General features: G+C 39.9%; 2 protein-coding genes across 3 annotated transcripts in view; one reads left to right on the top strand and one right to left on the bottom strand.

The window, feature by feature from the left end:
- The window catches only part of mrpl45 (mitochondrial ribosomal protein L45), a 37,241-nt gene extending 23,963 nt beyond the window's left edge, over positions 1-13,278 (top strand). For both annotated transcript variants that reach the window (XM_067259233.1, XM_067259232.1), the window contains exons 6-8: positions 2,935-3,084; positions 3,194-3,367; positions 12,996-13,278. In XM_067259233.1, the coding sequence (XP_067115334.1) occupies positions 2,935-3,084; positions 3,194-3,367; positions 12,996-13,094 (423 nt within the window). In that variant the 3' untranslated portion in view covers positions 13,095-13,278. The remainder of the gene's footprint in view (positions 1-2,934; positions 3,085-3,193; positions 3,368-12,995) is intronic.
- A 1,034-nt stretch (positions 13,279-14,312) lies between these two features.
- On the bottom strand, positions 14,313-15,431 carry LOC136965596 (G-protein coupled receptor 179-like). The gene has a single exon (XM_067259779.1). It carries the CDS (start codon positions 15,429-15,431, stop codon positions 14,463-14,465), a length of 969 nt encoding a protein of 322 aa, XP_067115880.1. The 3' UTR covers positions 14,313-14,462.
- Between the last annotated feature and the right edge of the window lie 723 nt (positions 15,432-16,154).

Genomic DNA, 16,154 nt, shown 5'->3' with positions numbered 1-16,154 from the left:
TGAAATAAGCATTCAACATTGTCAGTGTCTCTTACACACCCTCTAGGCCTATACCCTACAACATATTTTTGAACTAATTACTTGGTCAGCCATAAGACTAATACTCCCACACATTGGGGTCATGTGAGGCAAAAGGCAGGGGTCACAATGTTTTGAAACTTAACAAGATTGGGTTATACCTACCATTAGCTGTATGTTGAAAATAAAATAGATACTTTTCACCCAGTAAGGCTGGTTGTCACCCTGCCCCCCACCTCTAATGTGCTAAAATCTGGAATTGATGGACAGAGGAAACTTGCATTGCTAGACATATTTTGATAAGGGTCAAGATGTGGTCTTTCTACAGATAATAGTTGGGTATGAAGGTAATTGTTGAGGGTTTCTCCTCAGCTCTGGCTTCTCCTGCTCCTTTTACTTGCTTACCTCTTATTCTTTCTCTCTCCGACAATAATCATGGTAGTGTAAGTAAGATTTAAAATGTAAGATATAAAGTCTTCACTTTGTAACATGATTGCCTTGAAATGTATAGAATTCATACTATTTGTTATTAAATATAAATGTCATTTAACCGTACTTTGACCATCCTAGCTCTGATTTAACCCATAGTCAAATAACTGCAATTCCAGCATATTTGGTTAATGTAAATATACTGTTTAGTTTACCCCTCTTCCTTTAAACCTTGGAGAATAACCTAGTTGTTGGCCAATATTAAACCACCCTACACTGTTAAACTCAATAGATGTATCCTACAACAGCTATCTAAGATGTTAATTTCACAGATTTCGGGACTTTCCCTTCTGACTTATCAGCAGTGTTGGGGTAGTTACTCAAACAAGTAATAGATTACACATTACTAGTTACTTTAAAAAAAAATGCTTTACTTTACTAGATTACTCACTGCTGAAAGTAACTATTTACACTACTAGTTACATTACTTTTGGATTACTCCATGACATCACCTGAGATGCACTTGCCAAATAACTATATATATGCCCAAATCAACTCATACTTATTATAATGACAGTTTTATGCTTTTTAATACCACAAAGCTGACAAAGTTGTGAACATCAACCTAAAAGTTGTCAAGCATAACAAGGCTACAGTACTGGCAGTAAGCAACATGTCTCAAAATAAAATAATGCTTAAAACTTGGCAGCATTTCCTCTACTATGTATGCTGCTACAAGCCTGTTTATCTCTGCTTTGGTAACCTGCTGATGTTGAAAGTCAAGTCGTGGCTGCTTGGCTGGTGTTGGCAACAATGGCAACCTTTTATCGGCGTCAGTGTCACTCAGGGTTCGGGGATCCTTAGCTATTCATAGTTTTCAGTCACGTGACATCCGCGGTGACCTGGAGGGCAGAAAGTTGCTGGCATAGCTGCTCATACCGTTGAGACGCAGCAAAACCCGGCAAATTTACCTTCCCACGTTTTTTTGGATCACCTCTTAGCTAAAGAAAAGGCAAGATATGGACACAAACTGCAAGTGTTGGGCACTTGCGATCCATACACAGCACCCGCTGCCATATTTCTGCTCCTAAAAACCCTCTCTCTTAAACAACTGCTAACTATTCAAACAGAGTAAACTTTTCCTTTAATCTTTACGTATTACAACCTCAATTCCAAAGTGCTGTTAAAAACTTAAATAAAAACAAATGATCAAATGAGTATAAAAAAACAATCAGTCTTAACACAAGCCTCAAACATTGTAAAACAAAGACATTCAGTTGAATATCGGTGTAAAAGGATTTCCAAATCATTTAATTCCAAATGCATTTTGAGTTTAGTTGTGTCTAACACAACAACCCAACTATTTAGCTAACTAGCTAACTTTAACTCACTACGACCACTGCAGTTGGTCGCCTCGATACACAACAAACTATGTCAAACCGATTACATAAAGATGTGTTTTATGGCAAAAAATACCATGATTAATATACCTGTATATTCTTGTGTTTAACTTTACTTGAGCTTGATGAAGTGTTAGCGGCAAATACGTGTATATTGGACGGCTGGCATTGTTTGCCAGACAGTTACGGTTAATGGCACAAATCCACAATCTCCTTCTCTGGGTTTTCTTTATCGGACGAAATTCTAAAGAAACACAGCCCAGACTTGTTTCCTCTTCGATTACTGCAGCCGATAGAACAACAACTATCCGGCATTTTGGCAACACAAAAGCAACAGACTCAAAGCAAATGTATGATTTTATAATGGGTGGCGGGCAGCGGAAAGTCTTTTTTGCCCTCCAAGGTACATTGTACAGTTACGTTTTTGTCCTTTCGCGCAACTAATAAGAAATAATGTGCATACCTCCGTCCCTCAAAAAACGTCCTAAGCGGCTCTGCCATTCTTGTTTCGCCTCCTGAACTCTGGGGTTAAGTCAACTGACAAGTGTTAAGCAAACACACGTAGCCTACTGTAAAGGGAAGTTCGATTTGTTATTTTTTTCTCCTCCCGATATGCAGATCGCAGTAATGCAAGTAACGCAAGACATTTTTGTATTAGTAACTGTAATGCGATTACTGAAGTTATCAACAGTAATGCGTTACATTACTGTGTTACAGACAAATTTAATCTGATTACAGTAACGCGTTACTTTAACGCGTTACCCCCAACACTGCTTATCAGTAACACTTATGTTAAAGACGATACCTTTAGGGGTATGATACAATAAAATAACTTTTGTTGCAATTTCATTATTACTGGACTATTTTACAAATATGTATTGGTATATTTAACAGATATAAAGATAATATAGAAATTAAGGGAAACACAACAACTTACATTTTTTGATTTTTCCCTTTTTTGCAGTCCATGTTATTATAAGGGTACTCCAAGATAGTTTTTTTGGTGTGCTTAGTGTGACTGTAGCATATGTATTCAGATGTTTCTAAGTTTCCCTTTAAAATCCATAACTAATCATAACTCTTGCAGGAAATGACGAGGGCCAACCGTTATAAGACGCTGCGTTGGACGTTTGTGGAATCACTTGAACCACCAAAGGTGGTACATGCACGTTGCCCTGAAATGGTCAGTAAAGGCAACCTGTATGGTCAGGTGACTCTACGCATACACTCCAGACAGGTAACCGAAATACCTGCACTTTGTCCTGCTAGTTTTTCACTTTACTTGTAAGGGTATCTGTAATGGTTAAGAACAATTCATACAGTGATATCTCCTCCTTCCCCATCAGACGCTAGCTATCTATGACCGCTTTGGGAGACTGATGCTGGGGAGTGAAGAAGAGCCTAAGGATGTCCTGGAGTATCTGGTCTTGGAGAGGCACCTCATCAACCCGTATGGCCGCTGGAGGTTACATGGCAAGATTGTTCCAGCGTGGGCTCCAGCCAAAGATCCTATCATTAAGGTAATCTTTAAGAATAACTAGTGCACAGTGCCTGTGATGCAGTCAGGGATTAAGATGTCGGTGAGACACAAAAACACAGATTTCTGGAACTATAGATGGTGCACAGTGGCAGTGATGCAGTCGGTGAGTGAGATGATTGTGCCACAAATATGTCTTAAATTATAGATAGATAGTGAAGTGTCCATGGTGCAGCTGGTGATGACAGTTCTTCTCAGTGGCTTTGGTACCTACATTTCTTAGATCACAACTGGCACACAGACACACAAGATTAATGATATTATATATGTAGTCATGCCCGTGATGCAGTTGGTGATAATAATGTTGGTTCATTTATTTGGTGTTTAATTGGAGTTTTTACATGTAACAAAATTGACTAATCTATACAGAAATATGTATCCACTTTATATTGTCATTCGGTTAGCTAGCCTGCATTTCACCCATAAAGAAAATTGTTTCTTTTGTTCTATTGTTCTTAATTTATTGTCAGGGCACATTCCAAATATTGCAAATGTGAGAGGCAAGTGTAACTTGTTTGGAAATTCCCCCCAACAATCAGATTCTTCCTTTTTTTTTTTTTTACTGTAACATTGGGATTCTTAAAGATGCTCTGAAGCAAATTCCATGATTTGCTTCTCAGTATATTTTATACGTGTGAAATGAGTTCCTGAAAGCATGTGCAAAGTGCGAAAACTTTGTCGCACTGAAATGTGGAGTTAGACTGTTGAACAGTTTCTCTTCCCGTTTCAGCTCAGGTTTTGTATAGGCAGGGCAAAAACCCAACCTATCTACGTCACAGCGACCTATCTACGTCAGATCAGACGGTTGCATTCTGTTACTCAGCTGGTACGATGCAAAGACAAAGTAATTAACACATAAAACACTATTCACTTTGACTTGATGGGTGTGATCTGTGAAGAATGAATGGCACCATGCAATGGTGAAGGGCTATAACCCAGGGGTGATTGTAACTGGTGTTGGAAAACACATGTAGTAAGGTAGAATAGAGGAACTGGGCAAAAGGTGCTGGTGTGGAAAGTCCCCCAAAATTATGCAGAATGGGCAGAAAATATTAAATGTCATTGTATCAAGGCCCGATTGGAGAAGAAGCCATAGGATAGCACTGCGCTGACCAGCTGTCTCAGGTGTTCACCACCATCTTCAACACCTCCTTGGAGACATGCCATGTGCCAGCCTGTCTCAAGTCCTCTACCATCATCCCTGTGCCCTAAAAACCAAGGCCATCAGGACATAATGACTACAGACCCGTCGCCCTGACCTCTGTGGTAATGAAGTCTTTTGAGCGCTTGGTGCTGGCTCACCTCAGACTCCTAAATTTTGCGGACGACACCATCCTCATTGGGCTCATCTCTGACGGGGACGAGTGATTACAGGTGGGAAGCTGACAACTTGGTGACCTGGTGCAGCCAGAACAACTTAGAGCTCAATGCTTTTAAGACAGTGGAAATGGTTGTGGAATACAGCCCCACTCACCCCCATCACCCTGTGAGACTCCCCAGTCAACAAAGTGGAGTCCTTCTGCTTCCTGGGCACTATCCTCTCCCTGCTCCCTCACCAAAAAAGCACAACAGAGGATGTACTCCCTACGGCAGCTGAAGAAATTCAACCTGCCAAAGATAATGATGGTGCACTTCTACACAGCCATCATTGAGTCCATCCTCACCTCCTCCATCACCATCTGGTACGCTGCTGCCACTGCCAAGGCCAAGAGCAGACCGCAGCGTATCATCCTCGCTGCTGAGAAGGTGATTGGCTGCAATCTGCCTACCCTCGAGGACCTGCACACCTCGAGGACCCTGAGGCGAGCGAGGAAGATTGTGGCCGACTCGTCCCACCCTGGACACTGTTCCAGCTACTCCCCTCTGGCAGAAGGCTGCGGTCCATCAGGACCAAAACCTCACACCACAAGAACAGTTGCTTTTCATCCGCTACTGGCCTCTTCAACAAGGCCAAGGACTCCCACTGACTAGTCCATCCGATACCTGTTGCACTTCGCACAAGCCATCTTAATTGCACTATTGGCCATTCATTTTCTTATTATTCTTATATTTATTTAATTTATATTTTATAATTTAAATTGTTTTATTTTTTAGATTGTTATTTCTTAGGATTAGTTAAACTACTGTACTTTTCTACTTTTTGTTTGAAGATCCGTACATGTTTATTGTTTGCACCTTCTGGCCACAGTAAATTCCGTGTTTGTGTAACCCTACATGGAAAATAAAACCAATTCTGATTCAGGATATTTACAATTGTAGTTGGCCAATAGATCTGTTCAGGGGTGTAATTTGTTGGATATAAAGCCCCCACCCTCACTCCTTGACTTGAATCAAAGGCTGGTGGCCTAGTAGCCGTTCTGGCCTAGTAGTCTTGATGTGGCTAGTTTAGCCACAGCTAATTCTACTGTTAAAAGAAAAAGTATTCTTCTTACGAACCATAACAGCTTGATCTTGTATCTTCTTCTTTGGCACAATGAAACTAAGGATTAGAAAGCATGGGTCTGCCAAAAGCAATTTGGTGAGGGATGCCCCCTCCAGAGACAGTTGGTGACAGAGAGGTGAATACCATAAGCTAAAATATATAGCTTTACACATCCTCTAGTCATAAACTGATTAAATCAGTTCATATGAAGACTCTTGACAATGTTTAGTACACAAATCTGAGAAATTGTTGAATGTAAGATGAAAAGTCGATTTATTGTAAATATGTTGGGATGCTCCGATCTGATCGGCGCCGATCCATATCGGCCGATATTCCCATTATCGGTTTTGATCGGCGTTCTCAAAACGGCCGATCAAACATGGCCGATCAGATGACATAAAATCTGCGAGAACTACTATCAGACGTTTCAATAAAACGTTAGATAGTCATTTCAGGCCGCCAATGGTAAGAAATTATTCTTTAACCTTTATATGCGTGAGTTCTAAATATTTCCGACGCTTCCACCAGTTTGTTTTCCAAAACGGAAGCCAGCTAGCTTTAGTTAGCTTCCGTTACCTAGCAACCTAGCATAATACTCGTAGCAATGCTACTACCTGCTAGTGTTACTTGTTAGCCTCTAATTGTACATTTTGAAGCCATACTATAGCGTTTGTCATAGTTTTTGCCTATCGGAAAATAGTCGGTTGGAATTTTCAGAATCGCACATGTGCGACGTTACTCTGTGAGACCCGCATTCGAAAACAGTCACGGACAACCACTGCTTTTTGGAAGGCCAATAAAGACCTCTTTCCTGCTCTCACAAGCAGCATGAGTTTTCCTCTCCGCACCTTGTACAAGTGTAGATAGCGAGCGAGTTTTCAGCACAGCAGGACATATTTTAGATAAGAGGAATAGGTTGACTCCTAAAAATGCTGATATGCTTATATATTCATCAAGGCAAATCTTCCAGTGATGCTGCTTAATCAGAAGTAAGGTTTGAATACTCTACTATGCCCCCTCTCCGAGTGAGTGAGTGCGTACGTGAAGTGAGAGTGAGTAAAGGATGTGAGAGTGAGTGAGTGAGACACTATACAGATAGATATACATGTTTTGTTTTTTTGTTTAATTGCTGACTTTCTGTGCACCTTTTATCTTTATTCTGTCTGTTATCTCCTCCTAAATGCAGACAAATTGACTTGAAACTGACTGACTTGAAACATATTGGATATTTGGCTATAGCCTGTTTGTTGCAGTTAAATTTGTATTATTTTTCCACACGAAAGCTACTGTATAAGCTCCAAGTTCTCTTGAGAGCCTCAAGATAGTGGAATGTTGCACATGTGATTCTATTGTTGTGATTTTTATTTAACCCTTGTGCTGCCTTCGGGTCACATGACCCAAAGGTTCATAATGAACTATCGTTGTGTTTGCCCAATTTTACCCAATACAAAAACAAATAAAAATAATTTTCCTTTGCAATGTGGGGGGTCTGAGACAGCCCAACGGTTAAAAGAAAATGCTTCACTTTGTTTTTGTGTGCGGTACATTTGTCGCAATACGACGGTGGGTCACAATGACTGATGGGTCAGAATGACCCGAAGATAACACAAGGGTTAAAGATTTATATTTTTATTATTATTTTAATATTTATTATTATTTACACATTTTATAGTAAGCGAGAGAGCTTCTACACTGGAATGTTGCCGTTCCCTGCAATAGAACGGATGGTTGTCAATTCATGATACTCTCGTCTCGTAATTTAAATACTTAAAATACAATACCAGTGTTGTTAACAATAATTAATTTCATAAATAATACTAAACAATAAATAGAATGCTTCAATCGACACCGTGATCGGTGATTGGCACCAAAAAACCTGATCGGAGCATCTCTAGAAATATGTATTCCTGGCTAATTGCCAGGGCCTCTTCATATGACTGCCAAATTCTCACTGATACATGCAGGCCTCTGACACACAAGCTTGGGGCGAGGCACACACATCTCAAGCCTTCTGGCAAGGCTGCCCTGACCAAGCCCCCACCCCCACTCCCGAGACAGTTGGTGACAGAGAGGTGCAGACCATAAGTTAAACCTAGTCATGCATTAAGAGTAGAGTAAAAAATAGAGACTAAATGTTTAAACGTATGTTAAAACTCAGTGCTCTGATTTGGTGCATGTCAGTTGAGTCAGAGGTAGCCTTTTAAACCTCTAGGTTTAAAAAATTCAGATTTTATTAGAACTCTCTCTTTTATACATTTATAGTTGGATTTCACATTTAACAGACATTGAATTCATTTAGCAAGTTCTTTAACTCAAACATGATAAATCTTTACCCGGACAAGTGACTTTTGTGCATGGACAAGTGAAACGTTAATGTACATGTCCAAAGGAGTGCCTCAAAAAGTTAATGTCGAGCCCTGCCTTAGTTTGAGCACTCGTTGGGTTGGACATTTTTGCCGGACCTGGCAACCCTGAAATCAGGTTTGACGTCATTCCCAGTCCTGAGTCAAAACTTTTAAAGAATGGATATGTGCATGATGTGCCTGACCAGAGCATAGGTGGCCTTACCGAACACGCCTCAAAGTTGTCTCTTTCTGCTTGCAGCTATATTTTAGGTTAGAACTGTCTGAATTACATCATTGTGCAAGGGAGGCCTTGCGACATCTGCTGATCGAAAAGTGAATCGCAGCCTTGAAAGGCAGGGGAGAATGCCAGAATGCGCAGCCAGCAGGAATTTATTCATGTAACAGGAGGAAAATGGCTTCTAACTATTCTCTTCTGGTGTGATCTGTAAAGTTGAAAACTTTTTTAAAAATATAAATAACCCAACGGAGTGCGGTGCCACGATTGTTTGGATTAGCATTTCGACGTTTCTGAAAACAATCCCCATCTTTCATGTGTCTCCACAGGCATCATGGGAACTCATCCCAGCCCCTTCACTCTGATTGGTTTGCTGGCTAGCTAACAGAAAGATAATATCCAGTGGATATACTTTCAGAATAGATTAGTGAATTTTGTTTCATAATTTAAGGTGTTTACTAGGGGTGGTAGAAAAAATCGATTAACGTATGAATCGCGATTCAGTCTTATAGCGATTCACATCGATTCAAAAATGTAACAAATAAATAAATAATTGTGTATCAGTTTTTAATCGATTCGTGACCCCAAGAATTGATTCGAACCATGAGGTACCAAAAGATTTACACCCCTAGTGTTTACTGATGTCAACTGCCTGCACATTGCAAATGTACATGCAAGTGCTGTAGGGTGAATTAGGCATAACATTATGACAACTGGCTCAACCATTGTGCAAATAATGGCTTCTGTTATGAACTAAATGTTTAGATGTTTGTGGTGGTAAGACAATTTAACAGAGAACCAAAATATTACATGTTGATCAACATAACATAAGCAATTTATTACGTACGAAACAGCAGACAAATGAAGGTTACATAATCATGAATGTAGGCTACCACAGCATGGGCAGTTTGACTAGAATAGATGTGGAAGTTGAACAAGTACTTCAAGAAAATTTCAATTGTGGTCTGACAAATAAAGGTACGAAACCACGTGAAGAACTGTTATCACCAGCTGCATCACAGGCACTGCACTATCTATGATTCCAGACGTGTGTGTGTGTCACCAACATAATCGCGGGCATTGTGCCCTATCTATAATTCCAGGAATTTGTGTGTGTGTGCCACCAATTTTATCACTGGCACTATGCAATAGTAGTCTATAATTATGTGCAAAATGATGATTTAAAAAAAAAGTTAATTCTATGAAGTGCATTAGCTTCACATGGGAGTTTGTGTTGACTGGTAAGCGCAATTCTTATTCTCATGACATAGCGGGAACTATTATTGTAATTGTAAAATGTTAATGCTCTGTAAAACGGATAAACATAACTAATAAATGCATTCACTCCATTGCTCCATGACTCCATTTGGCCGGCCACACTTTATTGCCTCGTCTCCCTTAGCACGCAACTTCCTTCTTCACAGTCAAGTTTCCCTTTTCTCAGAATCAGAATAGTGTTTAATCGCCAAGTAAGTGGTCACAAACAAGGAATTTACTTTGGTGGCCAGGTGCATACAGTAAACATAATAAACAAGATAAAATGAGTGGGGCTGTATTCTTCCTGAAGTCCACAACCATCTCCACTGTCATAAGAGCATTGAGCTATAAGTTGTTATGGCTACACCAGGTCACCAGGTTGTCAGCTTCCCACCTATAGTCAGACTCATTTCCATGAGCCCAATGAGGGTGGTGTCGTCCGCAAACTTCAGGAGTTTGACGGACGGATGACTGGAGGTGCAGCTGTTGGTGTACAGGGAGAAGAGCAGAGGGGAAAGGACGCAGCCCTGAGGAGATCCGGTGCTGATGAGACTTGTGTTCCCAGCTTAACACACTGCTTCCTGTCAGACAGGAAGTCTGTGATCCACCTGCAGGTGGAGTCGGGCACGTTCATCTGGGAGAGCTTGTCCTGAAGCAGGGTGGGGATGATGGTGTTGAAGGCAGAGCTGAAGTCCACAAACAGGATCCTAGCGTAGGATGCTGGGGAGTCCAGGTGCTGTAGGGTGAAGTGGAGGGCCATGTTAACTGCGTCGTCCACAGACCTGTTGGCTCTGTAGGCAAACTGCAGGGGGTCCAGGAAAGGGTCCGTGACGGCTTTGAGGTGTGCCAGCACCAGGCGCTCGAAATACTTCATCACCACAGAGGTCAGGGCGACGGGTCTGTAGTCATTACGTCCTGTTGGTCTTGGCTTTTTCGGCACAGGGATGATGGTGGAGGACTTGAAACAGGCTGGCACATGGCATGTCTCCAGGGAGGTGTTGAATATGTTGGTGAACACCGGAGACAGCTGGTCAGCGCACTGCTTGAGGGTGGCAGGAGAGACAGAGTCTGGCCCAGCTGCTGTGCCGTTGTTCTGCCTCTTGAACAGTCTGTTGACTTCTCTTTCCTGAATGTAGAGAGTCATCACTGTGGTGAGGGGGGGGTCCACTTGGGTGGGAACCATTTCGAGGAGCCCTATCTAAAGCCTAAACAAACGCTATCTAGCACCATGAATGTGGCATCTTCTGTCTGTGCTTGCAAAGGCTATGTTGATGTCACCCCTTAACATTTCTTGTGAGAGTAAAATCTCCCATATTGTGATACTGTTTAACTGCCCTTAATTCCTGTATTCTTTGTCCAGTCTTCTGAGATGCTCAACTTGACACTTGTATCAGACACCTGGACCTTATAGATCTAAACTCCTCAAAAAAAGTTCTGAAACGTTATTTCGGTCGATTATTCCTCCCCTTCAATAGTACAAATTGGTATTGTATTGTGTATTGTTGGAAAGCCTGATTAGTCACCTTTACAACGAGGTACAACTTGTAAGGATCTTGCAATGTGGAATTTGTGGAATGAGCAACACAGCTAGCGGTCCAAGTAGCGGTCCAGTAGCAGTCCAAGAAAATGTGCCAAAATCCCCTGCAATATTCTTCTGTTAGTATTCACTCTCGTTTGGAGTTGTTTGGTGGATTGGATAATTGCACTCTCCCACAGTAATAAGGAAAAAACAACACATACTGTATTGGCCATTTTTACACTTTATTCATTTTACACTGTCAGGGACCTCAGTAGCATGTGGAAGATTCATACGCAGCCACAACAGCTTGGCACCTCCTCATGCTGGTCACCAGCCTGGTCACACACTGCTGTGGTATGGCATCCCATTCCTCAACCAGGATTTGTCGCAAGTCAGCCAACATGTTTGCGTTGGTCACTCTGCCACGTACAGCACGCCCAAGCTGATCCCACTTGAAGATCAAAACGAGAGTGAATACCAACAGAAGAATATTGCAGGGGATTTTGGCAAAATAAATTTGCCCGCTACCCACATGGCTAGCTGTGTTGCTCATTCCACGAATGCATGATCCTTACAAGTTGTACCTCGTTGTAAAGGTGACTAATCAGGCTTTCCAACAATATACAATATAATACCAATTGGTATTATTTAAGGGGAGGAATAATCGACCGAAATAACGTTTCCAAACTTTTTTTGAGGAGTTTATAATAAATCCGTAGATTTTGTCTTGAACTTGTACTTGGCGATTCACTTCATTGACTTGGTACTTTCACAGCAATTGGGTACTATCTAATACGTTTTCACATCCTTTAGCCAATACATTTCATTTTGCTGAATGATTGAAGGGCTAGACAACAAAATAATCACAGACTAACAACACAGAAATAAATGACAGATTGACGAAGGCACGTACATTTTTCCAACTGTGCCTTTGCGCTGTGCAAGAAGCACCATCTAGCAACCACTAGTGTCAGTAACAATGTCCCTGTCTGAAGACTCAGGTGTCATTTGACCCTTAACAGGCTTGTAGTTAGTAAAACCGTCTCACCTAATGTTAAAAGAATAGCATGATCCACACCAAAACAATAACGACATAGCGGAATTATATTATTGGGATCACTTTTTATCCCGCTGATTTGATCGAGTGCAAAGATATTATTTATTTATTTCTCTTCACTGCGGTCAAATGACTGGTGCTCTGCTTGATAGGCGTATCTTCTAAAACAATTTAAAATTTCAATCAGAATAAAGTTTAATTGAGAAGTGTACATAAACAAGGAATTTACTTTGGTGGGAAGTTGCATACAGTAAACATAACAAACATATAAGAATCTTAATAAACGTAACAATTTTCAACATATGACATCATTTGAAATCTTACAATCAGCGCTTTTCTGCACTAATCTGTAAAGAACTGAGAAATTACCTTGGCCGACAAAAGCACCTTTTCACCAGATTGTCACAAATGAAGTATCCACTTTAAATGGAAAGATTTTCTATTGTTAAATATGAATAATAAAAAACCTTGCTCACATAGCCGTATTGGCGCTTGTCCGCTTGTCTTTAATGAGTTTTTCATAGAAAGCGATGCACTGTACAGGACTATGTATGACACTTTGGATAATGCATTATTTCTTGTGATACCTGCGAATTTGTACTTTCCTGCTAAAATAAGACATGTAATTCATTACAAGGTCCTGTTTCTCCTACACAATTATGTTAACAATGATTTGACTGAATTGACCTTAACCCTGCTGATTTGAATGTGGTTTAAGTCTAATGTGGAGCTCTGGTGAGATTATTCATTTGTCCTTCATTGTTTTTTCGTTTCAGACTGTAATGATTCCTGGCCCTGAGCTTAAGCCAGGTGAAGAATTTGAGGCCCTCAACTTTGAAGTTCCCAAGCCCAAGGCCATTCAGTGGCACAAGTAGGCCACAAGGGAACAGTTGCTTCCTCTAGGCTTCTAATATACATGGCAGTATAGTTTTCCGAGATTATACACATTTAAACAAAAATTTTGCATGCACATGTTGTGCATGTATTGTTTATTGCAATAATACAATGAGTACATGATTGATTCAAAGAATACAAAAATAAAGGATCCCAACTGCTTTTTATTTTTTTGAGTGAATCTGTATTTAAATCATATTTCAATCCCAAATCATATAAAAAATAACTGACATAAAAAAAAAATATAATAACATCCCAACATGTATCTCTGTTTACATAAAAAAAAAAAAAAAAGATATAGGTATTGGATTTATTTAGCACATCAATTCAACAACACTAGAACATGCAAAAATGTCACAAAATGTGGTCTACAGCAAATAATGGGGCCATGCTTTAAGATAAGAATCACAGAATGAGCTTAATCAGTACTTATTCAGTACGTAATTCATTTAGACTAGTATTGTTACTAATGTACCAATGTTTTTAATATTAATTTTGTTAAATTCTCCACCAATTTTACAAAACATGTAGCTGCTGTTTACTGCATGGTACCAACGTAGTCCCCCCCAACATGTACAACAATTGTCAATAGGACTTCAGTTCCTCCAATATTTGTATTTGTATTGTATTATATATAGGCATTTTTATCTTGCACTCAAGGATTATGGTTAGTTTTCAGTTATATTATAAACATTATTTTATATTTATTGTGTTTTGTAAAGTTACATTTATTTGTAATATTTAAATTGTTGTCACAAACTCTTGGTTTCTAATTGATCAAGTATTCATTTTGATGCAACAGCAAGACTTAACTTGAAATGTCATAGTTTAGATACAAAGTTGGACATAGGCCACCATTACATCATTTGTAAAACATTTAAAACTGTATGAGCTTTCAAGTTAACCAATTGGGACTGGCAGTTTGGTTGTTTTTTTCCCTGTGTGTCAAAACATTTTAATATTGTTTCGCAACACTCACTCACTTTGTACTATTTGAAATAGCTAATGGACCCCACAAGGAGGGGTTAACTGAATGTTTCCGATGATAATCGAATCACTCAAACACGCATAAAAGACAATTTTAAGAAGGATTAAGTAGGAAATTAACTGCATTCAATACTTTTTTCATTGAGAACTTGGTTTCTACCCTGCTTTGTTGGCTGAGGGAGTGTCGGGGGTTGGCCCTACACATTGCAGAGGGAGCACTGTAAGTAGTGTAGTTGGTCCAACACATTTCATTAATTTAATTGTAATCTTCTGGTATGAGGGAATCACTTTCCATGTTGATTTATTTAATTAATTTGCATCCCTTCAGAAACCATACTTGATGTCACCAAGTACTAACTGGTCTACAAGTCATCTGGGAAGACAAAGGCCTCTGCAGCACACTCTGCATCGTCCTCTTCATCTTCTTGAATGTCCTCAGGTTCCCATGTAAAAACATCTGAGCCACAATCATGCTCTGAAATTGAGCCGGGTTTAGTCTCTTCCATCTCCCAAGGACAAAGAGCATCACGCCGAGCCAAAGGTATATTAGCTTTAACCTCCACCACTTCTTGCATTCTTTCAGCAAGCTGTCCATTGTCTATCTCATCACTAGAAGAAGTTGCCTGGATTTGTATGACATCCTCTGTGAATTCTGATGGTTCTTCAATTTTGGATGAACAAACATCTACTTTACTGCTGTCTTGTTTTATGTGTTCAGGTTGTCTGGATACGTCTGTATTCTTTGTCCCCGGTTCTGTATAAGTGCTTTCTTGTCTTTTTATAGTCTTGGTTTTTGTAGTTATCTCAAGACAACTGTCTACATGAGTGTTGTATTCTCTTATTGGCTCAGCAGTTTCCCAAGGACATATACATTCGCGACCACTGTCTTGTCTTTTTGTTGTTTCCGGATTTTCAGTTTCCCAAGGACAAACATCTACTCGGATGCTGTCTTGTCTTTTTTTTATTTCTGGATTTTCGGTTTCCCAGGGACAAACATCTACTCGGGTGCTGTCTTGTCTGTTTATGTTTTGGGTGTCTTTAGAAACATCAATCTGCCTCTTCTCTGGTTCCATAGTCTCCCATGGGCAAACCTCTACACAAGTTCTGTTTTCTCTTTTTGTCTTTTCTGGTCCGCTGGAAACATAAGTCAGAACCCCATCTCTCCCCTCTGTCTTTAATGGTTCTACAGTTTCCCATGGACAAATGTTACTTTCTTGTCTCTTTATACTTGTGTCTCCTTTGATAATGTGTGTCTCCAAATTACATACATTTGATTGAATAAGTGAATCTTGTCTTTTATAGTTTTCAGTATGAACATTTCCACTCTCCATATGACACAATTCGACATGGACACTTTGTTTCTCCTCCGTCTTTTCAAATACATCAGTTTCCCAAGGACAAACATGTACTTGAGTACAGTCTTGTTTTCCTGGTCTCTCTTCTTCTTTTGAGAGAACCTCAGTGCTACTTTGAGTCTCTGTTTCTATAGATTTATTTGTATTCTCTTTTGACATTTCTAGATTCTCTCTTTCCCACAGACCAATATTTGTTTGAGTGTCATCCTCTGTATTATTTTTTGCTGTTTCCTTACAAATATTTGCTTTCGTAGTTTCTGTTTGAATTGTATTATCTGTGTCGCCAGGCTCCCATGGACATACATCTATTGGACTGTTGTCGTGTCTTTTTAGTTCATTAGTTTCAGGAAAAATGTTTACTTCACAGGCACCATGTCTTTCTTGAGATTTGGCTTGGTCTGCAGATTTCCACAGACAAATGTCAGTCTTTTGGGCAGGGGTCTCATGTGAAAAATATTCTTTGGTTGTTAGGTTGGTTAGGGATAACTTTGAGTTCTCTTCTTCCCAAGAATTAATACATGGAAAGTTTTGAGGCGGTTCAGGGAAATCCCATTGGTTGGCTTCTGATTTCTGCTTTGACAAATTAGATACAGTTAATTCTGCGTCAGTTTTATGTGGTGTTGTTTTGTTAGTTTGACCATTTTCAATCAAATCAGTTGATATATTCTCTAATTCCCACGGACAGACATTAACTCTTAC

This window comes from Osmerus mordax, chromosome 21, assembly GCF_038355195.1.
Source record: "Osmerus mordax isolate fOsmMor3 chromosome 21, fOsmMor3.pri, whole genome shotgun sequence".
NCBI classification, from domain to species: Eukaryota; Metazoa; Chordata; class Actinopteri; order Osmeriformes; family Osmeridae; genus Osmerus; species Osmerus mordax.
This window is presented reverse-complemented; position numbering and strand designations above follow the sequence as displayed.